Below are 26,777 nucleotides of genomic sequence, written 5' to 3'. Positions count from 1 at the left end.
TCTAAATTGATGCAGACGCTGTTTTGCAACTCAGAAACACAATTGTGAAGATGCCTGGCACCATGTATACTGGCAGCTTAGAAGTGATTGAGAACATTATCTAAAAGAACAGGATGCAGAGCAGTGACAGCGTGAGACGCTTCAAACCATAGGGGACCAACACAGCAGAACCCATTTTAACCCTCCCTCGCGTCCTCTATTTCCATCAAAACTACAGTTAAAGCAACCACTACACTCTGTTTGCCCAACACTGCAGAACTGTCTTTTTTATGCTTGTCTGCCAGGCTGCATCACGTTGTACTGTTCCATCAAGCCAGTAGAAGGTATGCTATATAATAATATAATAACCCTGTCTCTTATCACTGGTTTGCATTACTGCAGACAACCCGCTGTGAGCAATAGTTTTTATAATTGATAAAACTGGGCTCTTTGTGCACCAAGGTTCTGAACAGTAAAAATCAGGTCATTTCTGCACAGTATTTTTGCAGTTTTCCAATGTTTTTCCTATGTTATACCATGCTTTAACATACCTCTCTGGGCTTACCAACATTTTACTGTGCCTTTACCGTGCTTTATTACACTTTGCTATGATTTTACTATGGGTATCTTTTATAAGGGTATTTTGACCCTTAATCTAAAACCAAAAGGCAAGCTGTAGACAGTGTGTAGTTAAGTAATTCACATCAACTTTATTGGCTTTGTAAATACTTTCTTTACATACAATGTTCTTTTGCAGCAACATGAATATTTTTATACATGGTGTGGCACGGCTACCTCTTGTCGCTTTAAAGGTTGGGAAGAGTGCAGCAGTCAAACAGTTTAGGACAGTGGGAAAGGATTAGATTGGAGAATCAGCTGTGATCTTGTGATGGAGTGTAGATTGGACAGCTCTGTTCTGCAGAAAGTGTTCCTTTAGCAGAGGTTAGACGTTTATGCTCTGCTGTACATTTTAACTTATTGATTCAGCAATTGTACATGTATGTATCATCACATCAATGTATTATTATATTCTCCACTTCAAGGACTGATCTGTATGCCTGGGTCTAAAAACAACAAATAGCATAATTTACAGTTACATGGTTTTGCAATTACATAACTCTTGTTTATATATGGATCTTTGTGACCTGGGCTTTGAATCCATCAAGATGATTATCAAACTCATGAAAACATCCAGTTAAACTACAGTTGGGTCCCTCTAAGAAAACCATCACATAATAAAAAGGTTTGCCCTTTAAAATCTCAATCTCATTACATTTTAGGTTAAGAGTTTTAACACAAAACAGTCATGACCACCCAAATTCATAGTTAATTTCCCTAATGATGATTTTCAGAGCTGCTTCGGCGTCTCCTAATTTAAAATTTACTAAGGTGCTTAGCAAGACCAAAATTAATTTTTTGGACTTGCTTATGTCCATTGATAATGAAGGACATTTTAACATATCTATTGTAAAATAACTGACAGAAATACCATCTTATGTGCAGACAGTTTTCATGCTAAACACATGATTGATAATATACCATATGGGTAGTTTTTGCGATTGAAAAGAATATGTAATGACAAATCTGATTTGAACAACAAAGCAAAAGAAATGGAAATACAGTTTCAGAATAGAGGTTATAATAGACAGTTAATTGATGCAGCTTTCAAAAAAACAGAAACCAAAACTCATAATGATTTATTGGAAAAAGCTTGGATACTATTGAAGATAATAGAACTATCTTTGTAACCGAATAGAATTCTGAATGATTTGACATTTTTCTTTATAAACATTGGAAGGTATTACAATGTGACCCACAACTTCTGTCACTAACAAGTATGTATCTCAGATATAGTTTTAAACAAGGAAGAAACATTAAAGTCTGGTATCTTCTATGTATCCACTGTTTATGCACATGACATGAAAAGCTTTGACCATCCATTGTCTGGACTTAAATTTAGGATTGACGGTTCCATCAACTGTAACACAACACATGTAGCTTTCTTACTGAAATGTATGTGTAGCCTTGCCTATGCTGGACAAACTAAAAGACAATTTAAATACCTATAGCTGAACACAAGGCAGCTATACACAACTCTAACACAAGGCAGCTATACACAACTCCAACACAAGGCAGCTATACGCAACTCCAACATGGGCTGTGCGATTGCAACACATTATATTAAAAGTAATCCTGGTTCTGTTTCTAGCCTTAAATTTACTGCAATTGAAAAAGTATGCCTTTCAGAGAGAGGTGGCAATGTCGTTGATAAATTGTTACAAAGAGAAGCTTATTGGATTTATACACTTAAATCCATGGAACCTTATGGTCTAAATGAGACACTTGAACTTAATTATTTTCTGTAAATCGCAATATGCTATTCAAAAAAATTATCAATTTGAGTTTCTAAAGCATGTATAACCAATGCATTATCTAAAGCATGTATAACTAATGCATTATCTAAAGCATGTATAACTAATGCATTATCTAAAGCATGTATAACTAATGCATTACCTAAAGCATGTATAACCAATGCATTACCTAAAGCATGTATAACTAATGCATTATCTAAAGCATGTATAACTAATGCATTATCTAAAGCATGTATAACCAATGCATTACCTAAAGCATGTATAACCAATGCATTATCTAAAGCATGTATAACCAATGCATTATCTAAAGCATGTATAACCAATGCATTATCTAAAGCATGTATAACCAATGCATTACCTAAAGCATGTACAACTAATGCATTACCTAAAGCATGTATAACCAATGCATTACCTAAAGCAGTGTAACCAATGCATTATCTAAAGCATGTGTAGCCAATGCATTATTGTTAACAATATCTGTTAATATTCTCAAACTGTTGTTTCATATGTGTTGAATTTGAAATATAAACTATATGTAATACTGATTTAAAAAAAATAATATTCTCACCTTTGAGTATTTATTGGTGTATGTGTTCATTCATGTTTTTATAGTGCACTCTCATTGAATGAACCTTGATATTTACATCTAGCATATTCATTGAAGTATATGTCAGAACCAATTAACTTGAATTGTGTGCTTTTCATTAATGATTCAATTACCTATTCAATCTAAATGGTTTAATTTACTGACTTATATACAGGATTCGCCTGACGTTATTCTTAACATCATGATGAAGATGTGTATTGTCGAAACGCGTTGTGTGTTTCATGCTTTTAAACAATAGATAATTGCTTTTTAGAGGAAGATTTATTTGCCACTTGCTTTTTCAACATCAATTCTGAAATGATTTTAAGGATATAATTGAGCTATCCTGAGTGTGCGACTGTAGTTAAGCTTTTACTCAACATTGCTGAGGACTAAACAGAGACTATCAGACTATGTCTCATATCATATATATATCTATGATATATTATATATATATATATATATATATATATATATATATATATATATATATATATATATATATATATATTAGTCGCAGCAATCTGTTTGAAATTTGGTATCATAAGCAGTGTAAATTTCATTTTAAAAAAGAGTGATATTTATCTCTCCAATATATATATATATATATAATATATATTATATATATATATTATATATATATATATATATATATATGTTTACACATGCACAAACAATTGTTACACTTCCTTCATTACGATAAATTTATATGTCAGAAGTGGGTAAAAGGTTCCCCAGCCTTCAACAGTATCAAATCAAACAGACATTCCACATAAGAATGTACCAGTTGTTCGTATAAAAGGGGTTCTGTTTTTACATAAGAATGTACCAGTTGTTCGTATAAAAGGGGTTCTGATATATGTTCTGTTTCTCTTGGATTTAGCGTCTGTGCTAATGAGATACAACTGTGCTAGACTTGGGTGGCACAGACAAATCGACCCATGTCAGAATAAATAAATTAACAAATAAATAAAAGATACATACAGTAATATTTCCGTTAGCTTTTGTACCTGTGCTGGCCCCAGCTGGCACACTCATTAAAGCAATCCGTCAATCTTTAACTTGAATCTCAAATTAATATGTAGCTTGCAGCCTCCTTGCAGTGAACAGAAATGCCTGTGTAAGTTGTGCCTTTGTTCTTTGCTTGTTTGTTTGTGTTCCTTGCATTTCCCTGTACTGGAGATGTGGAGTTATCTCTTCCTCAGGTCTTGAGCAGCCTCCTTCGGGTTATAGTGGCGGCCGCAGGTGCACAGCCCCGCTGTTCGGACGAGCTGCCAGGATGTAGATGGCATTTTCCTTCAGGAACTCCAGCCAGTCCACTTGTCTGTGGAGCACAACAAACATATTATCTTCCCTGATAGAAACAGGCAACAGCTTCCCCCCGTGAGAAATCAATACAAATTATGTTGCATATTATATTTTAATGTCATAGTTCTGTAAGTGCAGTCAAAACAGCAGAAGTTATGCAAGGCCTCCTTTACATCCCACAAACAGCAGCTACCTGTTTTCATCCTGATCTCTGCTCTTGCCACTGCCAGAGCTGGCCGGGCTGCTCTCAGATATCGGACCCACATGGCTGATGCTGTGAATGAGACAGGAAGGGTTTTCGCAAGACTGAGCTCTACTCAAAGCACAACACATTGGTATGGATCACACCTGCTTGTGAGCACTTTTATTTTGCTGTTACTCAGTTTGATCATTTGCATCAAAAGTTCCCATCTATAGAGTAACGTTATCGAACAAAAATTTGAGTGATCTGCTATTGAAGAACAAAAGGTGTTGTTCCCAGTGCACTGCTTGTGTCTTGTCCAGTGTTTCTGGGTCACTGCAGCACTGTTAATACCAGTGACAATATATTGACACTATACAGTTTATTTTAGTAGTTCTAAATTCTGAAAACACAGCCATTCCAGAAACATATGGGAGACATCTGCTCTTGACGGACATGTACTGTAGTTCAGATGCAGCCACTGTGTTGAGGAATGAGTCTTTGGCATCGGTACCCATGATGCCCCCTCGTAAAGCCTTCTACTTTCCCATGATTGTTTCTGAATAGTTGCACACAATTCTTCACATGATACATTTGTAGACTAGAGGATTTTCTTTCTGTATTGTAGGAAATTGAAACAAACAAATTCAGACTTGGTTTAAACTGTATTTAAATGTGTTGGATATTTCAAATTGCACTCACAATGCTGTTAGTAAAACTATAGTGGCAGGATATCACCAGTAAACTGCACGCTTTGGGATGGTGAATTCGCTGTAATACACTGTAAGGCTGGGTACTGATAGTTAAAAATGTACGGGGCTATATTCTTCAAAACAAAACACGCTCATCATTTTCAAGAATTTATTCATATTAAGGGATCAGCTTTGTCTTTCAAAATTTTTGTCTGAAAGATATATACCTGCAAAAGTAAAATGTAATGACCCAAACCAGCAACCAGGGAAGTTTAGTTTAAATATGTGGTGCCTCTCTCTCGTTTGGTCTATTCAACCAGCAGTTTATATTGCAACCCAACCTGTTATTCTGTGCGTGTTTTTGTATACTGAAATGCATACTGTAGCTAGGGCCCAGATAGTGTAATAAATACTGAAACCCCAAGACTTAAAGATGATACAGTGGTTTTATGATGAAATCACGACTGCAATGCTTCTTGCTTCCTACTACACTACTATGAGTCATGAAATGGCTGGGAATTTGTATAGATTGTTAATAACACTTAATTGAAGCTAAACATTTGCACTGTAACTTGAAATAATTTACAGGCATTAGCAAAGGATGCTGGGTTAAGAAAGCCAGCTAATTTCCCAGCAGTCCCTTTAATGGGGGGTGGGGGGGAGGGGGTACATGCCAACTCATTACTTTCCTGTGATGCACATGCATTTAAAAGTACATTCTTGCAAAGATGTTTAAAATGTTAAATCTTTTTGTTCTAGCACGCAGCTGGATGTTTAAGAAAGCTTTAGTTGAAAAAGCAAGACCCTATAATAACCTCAGAACCTGTCAGTCAGTAAGGACGAGCTTATCTGAATACAGCCAGGGCTGGATAAATCCCCCTTCCCTTTACCTGGTCCTGGTTCATGGATTTGTTTCTGAAGCCAGGATTCACAAGGAACCATGTTTTTTTCATTTATTTTTTTCAGAACTCGCTGTGAAAATGGAGGAAAGTGTTTATACTGCATTGAGCCCTGCCGCTCTCATAATGTATTCTGAAATTATTTTTAACTCTGACCTGTGCCATTGATAGAGCCTCTCAAAGACATTATCTTCTCATTGGATACAAGCTCACACATACAGTAGGAGATCAGCTGCCCTCACTGGTGTAGAGGTGTACCTTATTGCTCAGGGGATGATAACTGGGCTGCTAAGTCTGGTGGGGAGCCTATTCAACAATGTGGATAACATAGAAAAAATACGTATTCAAATCAAAAGTAAAACTTGTACAGCCACTGATATTCAAAGCAATAAAGCAAGTAAAAAGGGAATTTAACAAAATTAAGTGCATTCTAGTTTCAGGCAACAAGGGTTATCAAGTGTACATCATGGGTGCAGTTTGAAAACAAGGACAGCTGTGCCTGTCAGCTTTGGAAGGAATCCTTTCAGGGAGTCACCAGGGGGAAATTGGACCTCAAACCACCTTAACGGCATGCGATTTTCAGCGGATAAATGGCTTACCTGAAATTCAACACAGGTGTACACAGTCCAACAAGTCTGTTGAGAAATGGTAAATGTGTGGTACAGGTGAGCTCTTTTTAATGAATGATAATGGTCCTAATTTTAAAATAGCACACCTACTGTATAAAAAGCAGTCACCCACAGCACTGCAAGGAATTAACTGGCACTCCATATAAACATATACTGCAGTATACAGTACCATGGCAAAATGCAGTAAAACTTAAAGTTATATCTTGGTCAGACATAGAAAGTATTGGTAAAGCACGTACAAATATGACCAAGCACAATAAAGCAAAGATCGATGCCACTCTACAAATATTATCAGCGCCAATCACCCCTGTGCCATCTGTCTTTGTAGCGGTGCCTGCTTCATTTATAGTGAAACACACTCTACATGATGACTGCCTTCCATCAACCTTCACCAAACTTTTATCATCCACTCCTCCCCTCCTCTAGCCAGCTTGTTCCCAAAATAGTACAGTACAACCTGCCCTTGCAGAAACAAGCATAACTTCAATCTGTTTCTCAGAGAAGAAATCAAAAGAACACATCATATTGCAAGAAATTTCTAACAATATTTATTTATTTATTTGTATGTATTTTTTTTATCTTAGTGTCTGGTTCTTTGATTGGAATTTCAAAGACCAGCTGTCAGCAGTTTTCAAACAGATAGATTCCAACAACATGCACACTTGCCAAGAGCATGTTAAAAGAATTAATAAAAAAAAAACCCTGGCCAAAAGATTCTGTGAGATAGAAAGAGCTTCTGTAAGGATGAGGTAAGCACATACTCTAGGAGGTAACACTTAATAATATCTATCTATCTATCTATCTATCTCTATCTATCTATCTATCTATCTATCTATCTATCTGTCTATCTATCTATAGTAGCAAGGCAGGGCAGGGGTTAAAATCCTCCCTGCCAAACACACGTGCAAATGTGTGTGTTAATTGTTTCATTTTATTGGTACTTGTTCAATTATCACCTGCACCTGGCAGTTATTGTAAAGCCATGTACAGAGTTTAAAAGAGAAACAATCAGTCTGTTCTGCACTGCTGAGTAGAAGGAAGCAGGAAGGTGTACCTTCTGCCGAGCAGTCAAACGAAAGGTTTACCGCATTACAGTGTGTAAAACAGTGTGTTTATTAACAGGTAAACAGCTCAGCTGTCCTATTATAGTTAGTGTGTTCCTGTATGTTTAGTTAGTGGTCAGTGTTTATTTTGTTTTTCTTTATTTTTTATATTATTAAAAGTGTGCGTAGAAGTGCTAAATCCACAAGATTGTGTTGGGTCTACGTTTTTATAGAGGCAAATGTACAGGAGTGAGAGCCAGAAAGTTTTTTTCATCAGAGGAGACTAGCCTCCTTTATAAACTCCTATCTCTATAACCACAGCACTAGCAATGACATGTGGCGTAGTCTGATCCCTGGTTTTAATTGGAGTAGCAACTCATACCCTCCTGCCCCCTACTGAAGCACTGCTATTGTGTGCTTGATTATGAGTGAAGTGTTGAATAAGGGAAATTGCATAATTAAGTTTCATGTTCCGTTATCTGAAGGAAATTTTTAAAAGTGACTGGAAAAAATAAGAACTCCATCATAACGGTTTAAAAACTTGACAGAAAGTTAAATACGAAGCCAGCATGTTGTTGACATGTGTGGATGATGGGAGTTGTAGTTTTCATCTGCATTTCTACTGATTGGAAACACCTTTCAGCATGTACCAGATAGACTACTATTCCCAGAAGACATTGCGCACCCACATGCCTATTGTGTTGTGACACCGGGAGTGTCTATAAAGTGAGATATATTTTCAAAGTTTCATATTATGATACCACTTCTTTTCTCTGTTAACAAATATAGTTGTTAGTGTTGTTTTTTTCCCTGTTAGTGTTTGTTGGAAGTTGAGTTTATATTATTGTAGCCCTTCCCCAGCAGTGTTTGTTTATTTTCCCCAGCGCTGGTAAATTTTTTCTCTCTCCATCCCCTCCCACACACAAAGCTGGCCGTCAACTGGACCTCACCTTCTCCAGGGACTGCCACCCCTCCATCCTCTCTGTCACCCCTCTGGACCTCTCTGATCACTATTTCATATATTTTTCTCTGTCTCTCCCCTCTCCCTACTCCACCTACCTCCACTGTCACTTCTCACCACAACTTCCGCTCTCTCTCCCCTTCTGTCCTTGTCTCCATCGCTCTCTCACCTCCCTCCTATTGACTCCTTCCCCCAACTCTCTGTAGACTCTGCTGCCTCCAACCTCTTCTCCTCCCTCACCTCCTCCCTTGAATCCCTCTGTCCCCTCACCTCCTGGCCAGCCCGCCCCTCCTCTCCCCAACCCTGGCTCTGCTCAGCAAGAGCCAAACTGCACTCTGCTGAAAAGAAATGGAAGAGAACCAAACTCCCTGCTGCTCTAGCCCTCTACCGCTCCCTCCTCTCCTTCTTCTCCTCGCCTCTCTCCTGTGCTAAATGCTCTTATTTCCAATCTATTATCCAGTCCTGCACTAAACCCCCAGAAACCATTCTCTGCACTTTTTGATAGTAACATTTTCATAGTAAAATTTAATGCAGCATCTTTTGCTTCGCCAGCTTGAAGCGGGTTTGGTTGCTGATGCCATATGTAAAGTTTCAGATCAATTGGTTAACCGCTTTCCAAAAAGAAGATTTTGAAAGGTTTTTCCAAAAAATGCATCACGCCACCATCTTGGTTGATCCATTAGGGTCAGAGCTATTTCTGCCTGTTTTTTTTTAGTTTTTTTTTAGGTTTTTTTTGCTGTTGTTAGATGTGTGCCTATAACTCTTTAACTATAAAGGTTACAGGTACGTGTCATTCATGAATTTAATGTGCACATACTAGGATTCCATAAACAAAAAGTGAAATATTCTGAAACTCACCCTGTTCAATACAGGTAACAAAAAACTCAGAAAAAGAGAGATGCTTTTAAAAAAAAAAACACTATTTGTTGTTTGTAAAAGAATATTTTAACATGGCCAGCTCAAATCTGACAGTGAAACATCAACATGTAGGGAACATGGAAAAAGAAAATGAACAAACTGGATTTAAAAAATCAAGGAATTATGGCCATATATACAAAAGATTTTAAAACAATTTTAATTATTCATCCCAGGCACCCTGATCATGTGGCACAAGATGAATCTGTTCACTGTGACTTGAATGACCAACAAGGTGGTAACCAGGGCAACATAACCCTATATAGCTCTTGTCTCGTGCATCTGAGCCACAAACATACTTATTTATCAGAAAATAGGTCCTTGTGCCTTCAGTGTCTCCATTCCTCTTCTTTTGTAAAGATTTTGTGTGAAAATGTTTGTTTACTGCACTGAGGTAGGTCTGTCTTCAGCTCAACAGCAACATTCCAAAACACTCTTGTTCAATGCTATCCTAATATAGTCATCTACTGGAAATACACAAGTGGACTTCGTTTTGAAGGTCTGAATCTCCTCTTTCCAATGGCGCAAGCAGGGCTGTCTCTCACAGTGCCTGAGTAAAAGAAGTTAAAGGGCCAGGTCGCCGGTGGGATTTTTAACATTGGGCGGACCCTGGGCAATACAACAGAATGGGGAGATGGGGGATGGAGCGCACTGAAGGTTAGTAAAAATGTTGGCAGCAACCATTCAAGACTCGCAGTTTATAACTCGACTGAAAACAAAAGATTGTTTTGCTGGAATAGTTAGACAGCATGCAAAACAATCACCTAAAGTAGAGAACCATACAGCTAACAGAAACCAGATACTATGAAAATGTACATGATTACTATTGAGCCTGAAGGTTACTCCTACAAAACAACAAAGCCACTCAGTCCAGTGTTAGACTGGATGGAGGAGCACAGCAGACCAACGTGGCTTCTCTGATTACCAGACCTCAATTCACTTACAGAACTCTGTATACCACGTCTCTTGTAAAAGCATAGCAAAGTGAAATAAACCACCGTGAAAGCATGGCAAAGCACAGGTAATCACAGTAAAGTACAGAGAGGTATGGTAAAGCATATTAAAAAACATGGCAAAAGCTGATGAACAGTGGGGAAAGCATGGGGAAACTGTAAAAATACAATACAAATTTACCAGGGTAAGCTTTTCTAAGGGGTACTTGGCTGGCTTCACCCTGAAAAGCTGGACTCCAAGTCATTTGCATCATGACAGTGATATTCAGTTGAAGCAGTTCAGTTACCTCACATTGCAGGACTGGGACTCCTTGGTGTGCTTGCGGAACCAGGTGTGCTGTGCTTTCTTTGACTCGCCCCCTGTGATGAGGCCATCCTTGTCCTGGTCGAGGGCAGTGAAGGAGGCCCTCGCTCGCTCCCTCTCCTTCGCAGTAAGCAAACGTACCAGAGAGTTCTACGCAAGAACAAGAGATGGAGCCGTTCACAAACTGGATCTCTTTCAACCACTACACCACTGGCTTTAAATGTGTTTACTCCAGCCTTTCATTTCATGAAAGAAGAAAATACCTCATTACACAATGAAAAACAGACAACTTGAGACAAACAACTTCAGACCTTGAATTATATTATTTAATTGTTTGATTCAAGACATTAAAAACTGTAATAAATTATTTGAAAATATCCCCCTTATGTCTTAATGATGTGCCATGAAGGGCAATTTGACTTAGCAAACAGTGTGATGTATGGTTAAACTGTGTGACTGTGGGAACACCTGGGAAGGGAAGTGAGATGGAAATGTTCATGGTGATAAATGGAGCGCACTGTTTAAAAGCAGTGCTGCTCAGTTGTAGATCTATTGGTGGATACAAACAGAGCACATCTGACTGTGGTTTACCTGGCTGCGGAACTTCTCCAACACCCTGATGGACTCATGGTAGAGGAAGTCTGCCCACTCGATCTGCCCCCTCTTCTCAGGGTCCAGGGCAGAGAACTGCCCCAGTTCCAGCTCCTCCATCTCTTCAGTCATCTGCTCATCGAACAGCTGCCTCGACACAAAGTGCTTGTAGCTGAGGAAGTCATCAGTCCCCAAACAGGACTCTGAAACATCACCGACAAACCTCGTTATTGGCATGGCACAATCTTGGCTTTCCAGATGTTCAGAAGCTTTTGACATGCAGACTGACAGACTGACAGCTTTCACTGGTCAAAGCACCCATCCGTTATGCAGTCCGGGAAGATCCCTTTCTCCTATTCCAGTGGGGAGGCATCTTTAAAAATGGGTGTTTCAAATTAGGTAGCAAAAATGGCAGTCAGATAATTGATAAAGACAAGTGATGGTATCAAGGCATTTCTGACAAAATTCTGCAAACCATTCTCTACTTATATTTTAACAGATGACTTAAATAGGATAACATGCTAATTTGGATTAAAATGTTGGCTGCTCTAGCACATTCACTGGGAGTATATATATAGTAAATCTTTAGAAAGAACCTTTATGGGTGATGGTACAAAATGCAATTGTACCAACTATGGCAGGCTTCTTGACACCAGTTTTTCCAGCTGAACAGTATCATAGTGCTACTGCTGCCAGCTTGACCTCATGTTTCCAATTGAACACTCACATGAAAAGTTTGAACGCACATACATGACAACCACTGTCTGGTCACTTTCTGGATGAAAATCAGGCCGGAGATGGATTTTAATGCCACTTTCGGTTTTAGCTCCTACTTCCCATGTCGTCCGAGTAAAATCACATAATGCAGATTCACAAAGCATACCTGGGATTATTTTGCACTGTTTGAAGGTTTCCATGAGGCTGTACACCTCCTCTACTGTCAGCAGCAGGTTGATGTTGTCCTGCAGAATAAAACACAGTCATTTAAGGAATTGGATAGAAGCACACACCCTTTTGAGCTTGGAAATGATTCCACTTCAGCAAAACGAGTGAAACTGCTTGTGGCAGGACATTGGTGTATGTTGGTTATAAATTAAAGAGAGAGATTTTTGGAGCGCAATTGAGTGTGCGGTTCTCTCCTTTTCTATATGGAAATGTCAATACTGACAGGATGTATCTGATCATTATAACAAAAACTTCTAAGTGGAAATGTTCTGAATAATACCAACATTCTACAGTAGCAAAATAATTACAGAAAACTCCACTTATCAGCATAACAACAGCAGCACTGTGTTTATTCTGAAATCGAAACTCATTTTCAGATTTTAATTTGGAGACCATTAACATTAAGGGCTGGTTTCACAGACTCTGATTAGCACAAGTCTTTGACTACCTTAATGTTACTTTAGGTACAGTCGTAAATACTGTAGACTAGGCTATACAAGAGCTGAAACAGATAACAATCCTCTTGTCGTAGTGTTCTTATTTACTAAAATATAACTGTGGTCATTTTACTTTAAAAAAATGATAAAATGTCTTTATTTTTTCCATTCACTTTTCTTTCTAAATATAGAGCAGGTCATGCGGTCACATGATCGGAGTGGAACGGAGGAAGGCTGTTCAGTTCCAGGTCCTACTCAGATTGACTAGGAATTATAATAACTCAATACTGGAGGGGAGGAGCACCAGAATCACAAACATTGTAAAACAGTACATGTAAATATATATAGTACATGTAAAAAATATATATAATGAAAGTCATTTGAAGCTACTTATTCTTTATACAGAACAATTCATTTGTAAAGAGCCATTCAAAATGAAAATAATAAGCCACATTATTTTGAGCAAAACATGCCTTTAAACATTACAAGAGTTGGTGGTGGCTTACTGTTTTAAGCCCAGTTGTTGCAAGTGTAACAGGCTGCCATTGAAACTGGACATGGTATCAGAAATGTTTGCACCTCTTTCCATCTAGTTTAAAGAGCTCTGCATAGTGAAGGGCTCTGTATTATTAAAATCTTGAACAGAAATGTGTCTTTTAGGTTAAAAAACTTTCAGACTTTTTTTTTTTTTAAATGTGCATTTAATAAATTAAAAGAAGAGCACAAGGAATTTGAGTCAGTATGTAAATTCACTGTGTGATTGCTAAATATGAGCAAAGCCTCACTGTTATCAATAAGTTTTGTCCTCCCCTTCCTCAATGCCTCAAGCACTACAAATCCAGAATATCAATCTCCTGTTCTATTGAAAGAAAGCCTTTATGATTGGAGCCTTTCTGACACAAGTTCATATGTCTATAGGTTATCATACTTCTCAGTTCTCTGATTATACACAATCAGATTAGATCATCACAATACACCACATTTTGGAATTCAAGATCCAGTTATCTGTTAACTTATAATGATCATATTATACAAGTATAAAGAAGAGAGCTTCTAAAACTAACTATTTCCCCGGATTATCATTTGATTCATGAATAAAACAAATAAAATGCCAAATAAAATCTAACCAGGCATGCAGCAGGAGAATGAAAACGGATCTTAACTGTCTACCATTTGATAAGTAGTTGATTAATCAGTTTTAAGACAAATTTGAAAACCTTTCCTCCCTGTTACATTGTAACAAGCAGTGTCTGTGAGTCTCATCAATCACTGCTGCTCAGCAAACACTGGTGGGGAATGGAGGTGACACAAATACACCTCTGCAAAATGAGTCACGCTCTTCTGTGAGGCAATTAATATGCCAGTCACGTAGCTCAAGGCTGTTCCATTCAAATACAGCTTCAGGCACAGCTGCAAATTTCAAAACATTCCTATGGTACTTTAATGAAGTGTAAGTAAAAATGAGTATGTTGGGTATGTCATGTGAGCCACTAGACCTATGCACTGCAAGCTTTGTGAAACTATTCAGCAACAACCATGGGATCAGCAGCATGAAAGAGCTCAGTGGCTTCACAAGGTCATGATAGCTGGTGTCCATGCAACAAGCTGACCCCTCAAAGCAGTGGCTGCACAGACCAACATATCCATCAGGACTGTCTCCAGGGGGTACCATCAGAAAACACCGCTCCCCATCAAACCCATAGAAAAACACCACTCTCCATCAAACCCATCAGAAAACACCACTCCCCATCAAACCCATAGGAAAACACCACTCCCCATCAAACCCATAGAAAAACACCACTCCCCATCAAACCCATCGGAAAACACCACTCCCCATCAAACCCATAGGAAAACACCACTCCCCATCAAACCCATAGGAAAACACCACTCCCCATCAAACCCATCGGAAAACACCACTCCCCATCAAACCCATAGGAAAACACCACTCCCCATCAAACCCATAGGAAAACACCACTCCCCATCAAACCCATAGGAAAACACCACTCCCCATCAAACCCATAGGAAAACACCACTCCCCATCAAACCCATAGGAAAACACCACTCCCCATCAAACCCATAGGAAAACACCACTCCCCATCAGAAAACACCACTCCCCATCAAACCCATAGGAAAACATCACTCCCCATCAAACCAATAGGAAAACACCACTCCCCATCAAACCCATCGGAAAACACCACTCCCCATCAGAAAACACCACTCCCCATCAAACCCATAGGAAAACAAATCAAACCCATAGGAAAACACTCCCCATCAAACCCATAGGAAAACACCACTCCCCATCAAACCCATCGGAAAACATCCCCATCAAACCCATAGGAAAACACCACTCATCCTCCCCATCAAACCCATAGGAAAACACCACTCCCCATCAAACCCATAGGAAAACACCACTCCCCATCAAACCCATAGGAAAACACCACTCCCCATCAAACCCATAGGAAAACACCACTCCCCATCAAACCCATAGGAAAACACCACTCCCCATCAAACCCATCGGAAAACATCACTCCCCATCAAACCCATAGGAAAACACCACCCCCATCAAACCCATAGGAAAACACCACTCCCCATCAAACCCATAGGAAAACACCACTCCCCATCAAACCCATAGGAAAACACCCCCATCAAACCCATAGGAAAACACCACTCCCCATCAAACCCATAGGAAAACACCACTCCCCATCAAACCCATAGGAAAACACCACTCCCCATCAAACCCATAAACCCATAGGAAAACACCACTCCCCATCAAACCCATAGGAAAACACCACTCCCCATCAAACCCATAGGAAAACACCACTCCCCATCAAACCCACCACTCCCCATCAAACCAATAGGAAAACACCACTCCCCATCAAACCCATCAAAACACCACTCCCCATCAAACCCATAGGAAAACACCACTCCCCATCAAACCCATCGGAAAACATCACTCCCCATCAGACCCAAAAACACCACTCCCCATCAAACCCATCGGAAAACACCCTCCCCATCAAACCCATAGGAAAACACCACTCCCCATCAAACCCATCGGAAAACACCACTCCCCATCAAACCCATAGGAAAACACCACTCCCCATCAAACCCATAGGAAAACACCACTCCCCATCAAACCCATCAGAAAACACCACTCCCCATCAAACCCATCGGAAAACATCACTCCCCATCAAACCCATAGGAAAACACCACTCCCCATCAAACCCATCCCCAAGAAAACACCACTCCCCATCAAACCCATAGGAAAACACCACTCCCCATCAAACCCATAGGAAAACACCACTCCCCATCAAACCCATAGGAAAACACCACTCCCCATCAAACCCATAGGAAAACACCACTCCTCATCAAACCCACTCCCCATCAGGAAAACACCACTCCCCATCAAACCCATAGGAAAACACCACTCCCCATCAAACCCATAGGAAAACACCACTCCCCATCAAACCCATAGGAAAACACCACTCCCCATCAAACCCATAGGAAAACACCACTCCCCATCAAACCCATAGGAAAACACCACTCCCCATCAAACCCATAGGAAAACACCACTCCCCATCAAACCCATAGGAAAACACCACTCCCCATCAAACCCATAGGAAAACACCACTCCCCATCAAACCCATAGGAAAACAACACTCCCCATCAGACCCATAGGAAAACACCACTCCTCATCAAACCAATAGGAAAACACCACTCCCCATCAAACCCATAGGAAAACATCACTCCCCATCAAACCCATAGAAAAACACCACTCCCCATCAAACCCATAGAAAAACACCACTCCCCATCAAACCCATAGGAAGACAACACTCCCCATCAGACCGATAGGAAAACACCACTCCTCATCAAACCAATAGGAAAACACCACTCCCCATCAAACCCATAGGAAAACACCACTCCCCATCAAACCCATAGGAAAACACCACTCCCCATCAAACCCATAGGAAAACACCACTCCCCATCAAACCCATAGGAAAACACCGCTCCCCATCAAACCCATCGGAAAACACTGCTCCCCATCAAACCCATCGGAAAACACCACTCTCCATCAAACATAGATGCTTGCAACCCACTGCTCTAGTCTGTCCAGCTCTGAGCAATAAAAAGCATTTGTTCATTTGTTCTGGGGAAGTTAACATGAGTGCTTGCTTCTTAGCTTGCCCTTCTTCTCTTCCACTCTTCACTAACCGGATCTGCTCCCATTCCTCGTCTTTGCTGTTTGTCTCTAGTTGGTCCTGATGTCTTAAACGTATTTCTCCATGCCGTTGTTTCTCATTAAGCAATTGCTTGGTGTGATTTGTTATTTTAAGTCTGTATGTTGTTGCAATGTCACTCCCAAACAGTTCTCCCACCCATCATTTTGAAATGTTTGTCAGAGCTTCTATGTAATAGCCTAGACAAGAAGCAGTACCCTTTTAAATTATAGGGCATGCCTAGCCATGTAATTACATTGTATTAAATGGATATTTACCAAAAGTCTTTCGTAGCATTTACTCTATAATAACACCCAAATGAACAACATCTTGTTACCTGATGTAATTACTTAGGAACACCATGGTACAGGATGTTTACATGGCAATTTTTTCATTCTTATTAGTTATGTAAGAGCAGGAACTATTGGCGATTACCAAGTCATAACAATTGTATTGCACAGTTATGTATGCCCTGTCGTTTAAAGTGCTGTAAATAAATTGCGATTGTGTTTCCTGTTTGTATTTTTTCTTTTCTTTGTGTGCGTCTGTCTTCTAGGGATGATTGGTAAATGAACCAGATACACACATACTGCTGTAGGGCCGTTTTTGAAAGGAAGTTGAGAAATCAAAGACTGGCTGATCAGAATATACACATGGGTGCTCTGTGCTTTACCACAAGTCTGTACTCCATGATGGAACACACACACACACACACACACACACACACACACACACACACACACACAGAGGTAGGGTCTATTTCAATCTCTTTCTTTTGTAAAGTTCTTGAATGACCAATTATTTTACTTCAGTCAGGAACCCTAATGCAATAGAAAGAACAACATTTATTAAAGCTTAACAACAAATATTGCATTATACATATTTTCATTGCATCTTTGACCTTTGGCCTCGCCCTTATAGATACCCCTGCCCATAATTTAGTTTGCTGATAATGGAGAGGCTGACTGTAGGGAAGCCATGGGCAGGGGGGCAGGATAGCCCCCCCCCCCCCCCCCCCTTAGACAAAACCAAAAAACAGGTGGAGGCTGGGGAGGAGGAGGCCAACTCTGACGTACAACAGGGAGGAATGGACTGAGGTAAGATATAAAGCCCTTTTTAGCTGATTATTGGACTGTTGTTTATCGAATGATGAATGAGATACTAGCCATTCGACTGGTAATGAGGGTGCCTAATAGTCGTGATGTTTACAATTTTAATCTAGCTTAAAAGTGAGTTCACTGCCTGAAACACCACATTGTAGAATGTTTTTAACTTCAAAGAAAAAAGAAAAAAAATATATATATATATTTTATGCCAATTAAACGTGTCCAGGTGTTCTGAACTCATTGACCCAAATAATTAGCAAAATTAAAACATGTCACATATTCAGATGTTAACATACAGATCTACAATATCCTGAATGTCCCAACAGGGTAGTTAGCAGCACTGTGGCTGCATGTTCAGTAAAATTGCATTGCATCCACAACACACATTCCCCTGGGGTGATAAGACATACTGGATAAGGTGATTAACCTCAGTTTAAATAATTGCTAAGCATACTTATACTTAATACTTCCCTCTAGGATATTCTGATACTTCAGAGCTATAACTGAAATGTTGCTGCTACTTCCTGGTGCTGTTGTGTCTGTGCTGTTGTGTCTGTGCTGTTGTGTCTGTGCTGTTGTTTCTGTGTTGCTGTGTCTGTGCTGTTGTTTCTGTGCTGTTGTGTCTGTGCTGTTGTGTCTGTGCTGTTGTTTCTGTGTTGCTGTGTCTGTGCTGTTGTGTCTGTGCTGTTGTGTCTGTGCTAAATCCAATGATACAGCTGCAATCAGACCATGCGATTTACGGTGCCGGGATGCAGCAATTTATTTATAGCGTTGCATTTGAAAATTGCAATTGTAAAAAACATAATGTCAGAAAATAGATTGTGAGTGGTGCTTTTTGCACTCTTTTATTCATGCTGTGCTGTTAATATGTACAGTACAGTCGCCGAATGTTATGGGATTCCTCAGGTTCTTGGTGAGGGTAATGGCAAGTGGAATAATAATTCAGTTTTCAGAGCAGGCCTTGGTTTATTTACACATTCCGTTACCCCCTTTTACACATCTGGTTACGCAAGCCTCAGATAGTCAGATACAGAAATTCGCTTTATGCTGCAGTGCATTTACAGAGCTTATAGTGCCAGCTCTGAAATACATTCATATTGTATATTTACATTCTAGAAGCTTCCGATATTACTGCATAAGGGATTAACTGCAGTATGCTTTACTAATTGCGAGTCTGACTCTGATCACTGTAATCTTGAACCCATAATGCATTTCTTCCATTAGGCTGGCAGGGTTAAATATCAGCTTCCAAAAAAGCATAAGCCTTACAGGTGCTAGCTTTTATGCAGATCCCAAATCGCATATAATTCCAGCCAAACTGTACCAGATACTGTGCTTCCCAAGAAATACAGCATCAGTTTCCAGGCTGTTGTTTTTTTCCTGCTCGTACATTGTTCGCTTGACTGCTACCAATCCAGCTGCAGAGCACACATGCAACACATATTCAGGTTTTATCAGTACCCGAGGGCTTCTTCTTCCTTTGAGGTGAGAGCAAAGTCTGGAGCGCAATGAACAGCTAATAATCACAAAGAGAACCCTCCGCAGCCCTGGATAAAAGCAAGGCCACTCTGCACTACATTCTGCATCACATAAATGAATGCCTTGCACTTCTCAGTTATTTTTTATTTATTTATGGGCTTTCTGAAGGTGTTCTCTAATTAGGTGTAATTTTACTCAGTACTTGAAACTTGTAGATGCAGGGCTAACAAAAACAGAAATAAAAGTATGAATAAAGCAAGAAATCATTGCACACACACTGAGCATTAATGATGGATTTATATGTATCTTCTAAATAAATAAGATGGATTTCTGAAATTAATAGCCAACAGCATTTGCAATGTCTCTTTAAACTTTTTTTCTGTTGTTGCTTTTTTTCTGTGCAATGTGTGTCGACATTGGCAGAAAACTGATCTTGAAAGAAATACTCATTTCACTGGGTTTTAGGAAAGTAATGTCACTCTTTCTGAATATAGCTCGAGTGAAACATGTTAACTGTATTTCCCTCTCCCTTGCAATTCCTCAAAAGGCTTGGATTAAAACATTTCAATATCATTGTAATACATATGATATAATCTATTTTTCTTTGCAGTATTTTACTGCAGAATAACAGTGTGTAAAATAATCACTTGTTTTACTGATTTAGTTTCATCTTTATTGTTTATTTTGTATGAGAAAACAAATCTGCAGAGAATGTAACCTTCCTGCTCTGCCAATTATGTAAAAAATGAAGGAATTAGATTGGAAATGCTGTCAGATTCCATGGCGTTACAAACACAGTTTCTATGTATCTGAAAAATTAAACAAATTGTCTGTGAGTCACATCGTTTCTGTGTGGGTGACGCATGCCCAGAGTTTACAATGACCCACATTCATTCTAGATTACGGTCTTTAGCACCTTCATTTATTTAGCAGTTTAAAAACTGCCAGAACAATTGAAAACATATATGCCATATGGTATAAGAATGCTGATTTAAAGTGTTTCTGTTTCACAAAACATTGTTCACTTTTTGTTTTCCAAGTTCCTCTTCACTCTGGTGCACATGTTGCAGTGTCAAAATTAAAATGATATAAGCAGCTTCTCACCAGTGAATGAAAACAAACTTATAATGTGCTGCTGTACATGTCTGATGTAATTCCTTAGTGACAGAAATGCAGAGCTGTAGTGGTGGTGTGTAATGTAATGACTTGGCAGAGAAATTGAATAGAAATGTCTTCTCATGAGAAGGAGGTGTACAGAAAGTATGTCTCTTATGCTGATGTCACTATAATTAACTCCTCAGCCTCTAGGGGGAGAACCCCTACAGTGAGTCATGACATCTCGCCTTAGCAATTACTGCTAGCTTGTTCACACACATCAGATTTAGGTTAGATATTGGCCCTCAAAACTAAGTAAAATATAATTCCTATGCAATTCCCTGCTATGTAATATATATATATATATATATATATATATATATATATATATATATATATATATATATATATATATATATAAACACAGTAGATATAGTTCTAGTATCAGTCATTTTAAGAAAATGAATACTATACTGTATTATACAACAAGTGTTGAGACATATACCATCAAATTGCTTTTTCATATTCAGTGGTCCTGAAATGAATATTTTTCTTACAGGATCTAATTTTGGAATCTACCTTTTTTCCCCCTCTGTGTAAAGAAACTGTTGTGAGATGTTCCTAGAATACAGCTGTGTACCAAATATTAACACAATAACCCAAAGTGTTCTGCCTCAATGCAGCAGGAGCTTTATAAAGACATATTAACTCAATATGGCATCAATATAATAATAATAATAATAATAATAATAATAATAATAATAATAATAATAATAATAATAATAATAATGGAAAAGCTGCTTTGGAAAAGCTGCTATGGTAGACAGTCCTTCTCTCTATGGTACTTTCTGTTCTGGTGCTGGAGCAGAGCCAAGCTCCATAAACTCCACTCCCATTGTTCAGAGTCTCTTCTTATATAAAGTTACTGCTATTTCCATTTCTAGTCAAAGGCTCACTGATAAAGACATATAAACCATATACTTGAAAAAAGAAGAAGCCTCTGGGCTTTAACATAGTCTGTTAAAAGTCATTCTATGTCAGGAAAAATGAATTCATCTGGTATCTCGAATCCCAGGGAGAACAAAACTTTCTGCACTTGTTTGCACTATAAAAAAAGTCAATTGCATGAAATAAAACAGAACTAGAGAACACTGGGAGCAAATGCACTGTGTGGCTAATGAGTTAAAAATTCTCTGTTGTGTTGATGTACATGGAAATGCATTAGTAAATATATGTATTTATAGCTATCGGACCAGCAATAATGCCAATCCACTGCACATGATGTCAAATCAAGGTAATTTCTATTTTCAATGTGTTGGTTGAAGAAGGTACAGCAGAATATAATCTGGCCCAGTGCTGTAATAAAATAGGTCAACTAACATTTATAACAGAAGGACTAATGTATTACATAGCAGGCTCATCGTGGATTGGTAGTAAAATAGTGCATTGCATTCGTATGTTTGTGCAATGTTCAATGTACTTGCATAATGTAGTATACAAACATTGATAAAAAGCTTATAGTGGAATATTGTTACCTCTAGGACTGAAAAAGTGGGCAGATTTGGGCAACTAAAAATAGAGTATTGAAAACTGCAGTTAATATCTGTTTTGATCAATGGGGTGGGGAGATGGAGGCACTATTTTTCATTCGACTATAGACCATTTTTTGGGCAACAACGCAAGCTATAATGTGATCCTGCAATTGCTTGTAGGGTGCAAGTTTCAATCTAATAATGCATGTTGTGTAATTACTTACACCTAAAACGAACACTAAACATCTCAAGTATATCCAGCCATCAGTGTGTGAATCGCCTTGGGAGGGAGCAGAATGCAGGGCACACTCACACAGTAGTAGCAGCTCCATCCCATGGATGTGTGTGCCGTCTCGGTGAGCTCCTGCACGCTGCCGTTGCGCAGGTAGCCCATTTCCCTCAGGCAGCCGTCGTGGAACACCCGGGTACAGACACGACAGGGATAGAGGTCCTCCGCGGTCCACACCTCGCAAATCTCACACATCTCATCATTCACAGGCTGTGGAGAGACCAGGGAGTCACTCAGAGGCAATGCTTTTCTGTTATTATTATTATTATTATTATTATTATTATTATTATTATTATTATTATTATTATTACTGGTGGAAAAGACCACTTTATGCTAGTCTTATGGCTGGTTGAACAGTCTCCAGCAGTACATTAGGTAAAGTAATCCCAGAGTAGGGATAATCAGAGTCTGTGTAACCAACTGTTAAAGCACAATACTGGCTCAGACATTGCAATTATAGTACGCTTGCATAGCACTTATCTTACATTCAAATGTATGCAATCTTACTATGTGTAGAAAGACTAACTCACAGAAAGTCACAATATACTCTCCAAATAAGCCCTCTGTACAATTTCAGAGTAATTAACCTTGTCACTGCTGCAGGGATCAGAATCTGTAACAGCTGTGCGATGCACACACACTGCCGGGAATTGTTACAAAAGGTCAAAACAGTAAATAAATACATACTTTTTTTTTTTTTTTACCAAAAGGTGGGCCAATGTTTTCTTTTTCTTTTTGTCATTTCTAATTACTGAAAACTGTAAATAAATAAACAGCCTTGCCCATTGGAATCATAATCCCACGTGAGTGTTTTCAAGAAACACATTTTTTTACCATTACTCTATCCTGTGTTATCCGTATTGAGGCAAAGCATTTGTTGACACGTTAAAATAGAAAAATATCCCAGGAGTAAAGCTGTGTAGGACTTACTTTACCCCAGTGAGTTAGCTACAAAACAAAGGATGCCAAATAGCAGTTCAAGTTAAACGTTGTTTTGTTTATTCCCAAAATAAATAGTACATAAAGTTGAAACCCATTAGATTTATTTTAAACTTTTTTTCTCATTCCTTGACATTGCTGTTTCTTCACAGTAAACAGCGGCTATATACACGTAATTACATGAGGTTTACTTGTGCCTTTTTGCAGCTGAGCAAGCAACGAAAACATGAGGTTACTTACCATGACCCTGCTTCCCTGAAAGAGAAGAGGACCATCATGAGTTCCATTACATGAGAGTAGATGTTAAACTTCATGCTGATTTGAACTCGGGTCTCGCCAAGATAAGCACCAACTAAGACGTAGCTTTACAGTAAACTAATCTGACCCATCTGCATCTCCATCCATTGGCGTTTATCTGTTGATGTAGATATCCTTCTGTCTGGTGTTGATTGCTGAAGTGTAATGCTGACTCCAGGGATCAGCTTATGTTGCCTCCCCAGCGCATCAGCACATACAACGGCTGCAATGCTGTCTCCAGGATCAACCATGACAACCATGATCAAAACAAACTCCAAACAAGTTTTATAAAAATAAATAAATAAATAGTTCTACTTGCCATGGTTACTTTTAGTTTATCTGCAAGTCTGTCACTGAATGTAAATGAGTCAAGAAGTCAATACAGGAGTCTATGGATTCTGTGCTGCTTGTTGTTGGACCATAGATCTAGTAGCACAGCTTTTAGAACAGGCCACCGCAAATCAGCTGTTTACCTAAACTGATCAGCAATACAAGAAAGTCCAATTGCCACTGGCAAATTTACAAAGCTAGAAAGTGTCACAGCGGATGTGCTGACATCACAGGGGGGATTCTACTGTCTGATAGAAGCCTGGTAGAGCTGGAAACTGATTGGCTGATGACACTGAATCGTTATCTAATACCTATTACCCAGGAGGTAAACTAACACTTTGGTGGCAGGGAAATTTGCCATGGGGTGAAAGAGAACATGAAGTCAGGAATAGGTAAGAGAAGAATGAAAATGTTAAAAGCTTTGTTTTTCATACTTTCACACTAAAGCGTTGTAATGAAAAAGGTAAAGTAGTCACCTAGAACAGATTTTTGAGTGCAATGAATGTCTCAGCAGCATTGCTATATGATAACGGCTGCTCTCCCCTGACCTCTCCACAAGTCTAGAGCAGCTTCCCATACACTGTGAAATAAAGCCTGCAATGCTTTCGCCAATATTTTGTAGCACAAGAAAAAAACAGATAAAAGTATTTCATCATTGTTTGTTTAGAGTCTGTTGCCACCTTTCTCCCCCCTCATTTACATATACCACAATGATTCAATAGTTTTTAATGTGCTTAGAATGGTAGCTCCTAAACTATTCTCATTTTGATCAGGGAGCATGAGAGACCCGAATAAGAAAAAAGGAGATGTGTTCTAAATGCTTATAGGCTCCAAACACCGTTTGGATAACAGAGGTGGCTCCTGGGGCTTGTAAGTGTGACAGACTTGTAGCACCTGACAGAAGTGGTTCAAGGTTGCGGATGCCAGCCAGGAATCGCTTGAGTGTCTCCACTGCTATTAAACTGGTAGGGCTGGCTTTGAGCCAACTCTTAAAGATGAAAGGGTCATGCAGTTATATAATGTCTATAGCCTTCAGTTCTCGCCTTATATCACTTTAGAAGCATCTGTCTTCAGCCTGTCTGATGACCTTAATTAAATCAGAGCTACTGAACTATAAAATGCAGGCGAATCAGCTTTCTTATTTGAATTGCTTTAAGGATGTGGAAATCACTTAGGCCTGGCACTCTTTCATCAAGTGCTGCCTGCTGAGGACAGCTACTGTGAGCCTTGTTATGTGAAGAGGGGCGATTTCCATTACAAAGATAAACTTTAGTGTTTACAGTTACTGCGCATAAACACTTCACATTGTGGGAGAGAGTGTCTTCTTTGTGTTTCTGTACAGCATCTAGTGCTGGTGAGTGGTGACAGTGTCAACAAGCAGGTCTTATGTGTCCAAAGAGACATTGTACTGCACTGCATCTGTCTATAGCAGATATCTGAAATACAGCCCCATTAAGCACAGTTATAGACGACAGGATTGTAGGACGGCGAACGTCGGTGTAGGAGGGAATATCCTCAATAGAGGAAGTGAACGGACAGGGGATGAAAGCTGGGAGTGTGTCACCTATACACACATGCAGTCAATTGGCTCTATCACATACTGCTTCATTGTTAATATACAAGTCTAAAATCCCAGCTATAGTTTTTTTTTCTATTCATTGCCAACCTTGATTTAGTCCATTGTGATTTTCATTGAAAAGGGGGAAAGCTTGATGAAGACAATGGCTGAGCTCTGTTCCACTGAACGGATATTCAGCGTTAGAGCTCACAACACTTGGTGTATAAGATACTATATTTGTAAAACTGTTGGATAAAGAAAATGTAAACTACTATTGTAACACTTTCTATTAAGGTGCTGCTTATTAATGTTGGATACATGTTTTATAAATGTATAATATATGCTTAATAATTATGTTATATAGTGTTAATAAAGCATCATAGATAGTTTATAACTATACAATAGCCATAGACGGAATTACGTTAAAACATCCCAAAGTACAATAGGTGGCTAAAAACTGCCCCCTTTTTAAAACTGTAATTCATCAATTATATATTTATAAAACATTGATAAAACATTAATAAGCAGCACCTTAATATAAAGTGTTATCATATATATATATATATATATATAAAGTAGCAAACCAGGAAGGGAGGTTAAAACCCTCCCTGCTAAAATACATGTGCAAATGCATGGTTATTTAATTTGTGAATTTTTTGTTTTATTGTTTTGGCAGTTGGCTTGTCATTGTAAGTTATAGCCAACTGCCAATATTTAAGTCTGCGTGGGGCTGCAGAGTAAGAAGTTCGACTGTGTGTGTGTGTGTACAGCCCTATTGAAAAAGGCACAGTGTGAAACCTTTTTGTTCTGTTTAAAATATAACCTGTGTGTTTTGTTTAATGCCGGTAAACAGCCTAGCTGATGGGTTCATAACTAGGACGCTCCTGTATGTTTAGTAAGTGCTCCGAAGACGTTTTGTTTATTTTTGTATTATTAAAAGTGTGCGTAAGCACTTAAAACCTAAAGTTTTGCGTCGGGTCTACGTTTTTATAGGGGCAAACGAGCGTGAGCGAGAGTGACCGTGTTACTATATATATATATATTAGGGATGGGACGAATACAGTGGTTCTGAATAATTTTCCTTTAAGGTCCCAATGAATATTGAATATTATATTATACACACAGCACAACCTATTTGTGTGA

General features: G+C 38.9%; 1 protein-coding gene across 2 annotated transcripts in view; it reads right to left on the bottom strand.

Annotated features, from left to right (window-relative positions):
* Positions 1-3,771: 3,771 nt before the first annotated feature.
* LOC121328694 (PHD finger protein 24-like) overlaps positions 3,772-26,777 on the bottom strand; it is a 36,218-nt gene continuing 13,212 nt past the window's right edge. For both annotated transcript variants that reach the window (XM_041273666.1, XM_041273657.1), the window contains 6 exons: positions 22,535-22,720; positions 12,297-12,375; positions 11,414-11,616; positions 10,806-10,972; positions 4,439-4,519; positions 3,772-4,261 (listed from right to left, as the gene is read on the bottom strand). In XM_041273666.1, the coding sequence (XP_041129600.1) occupies positions 4,165-4,261; positions 4,439-4,519; positions 10,806-10,972; positions 11,414-11,616; positions 12,297-12,375; positions 22,535-22,720 (813 nt within the window). In that variant the 3' untranslated portion in view covers positions 3,772-4,164. The remainder of the gene's footprint in view (positions 4,262-4,438; positions 4,520-10,805; positions 10,973-11,413; positions 11,617-12,296; positions 12,376-22,534; positions 22,721-26,777) is intronic.

This window comes from Polyodon spathula, chromosome 2, assembly GCF_017654505.1.
Source record: "Polyodon spathula isolate WHYD16114869_AA chromosome 2, ASM1765450v1, whole genome shotgun sequence".
Classification (NCBI taxonomy): domain Eukaryota; kingdom Metazoa; phylum Chordata; class Actinopteri; order Acipenseriformes; family Polyodontidae; genus Polyodon; species Polyodon spathula.
The sequence above is the reverse complement of the archived record's forward strand: the minus strand, read 5'-3'. Positions and strand labels throughout refer to the sequence as shown.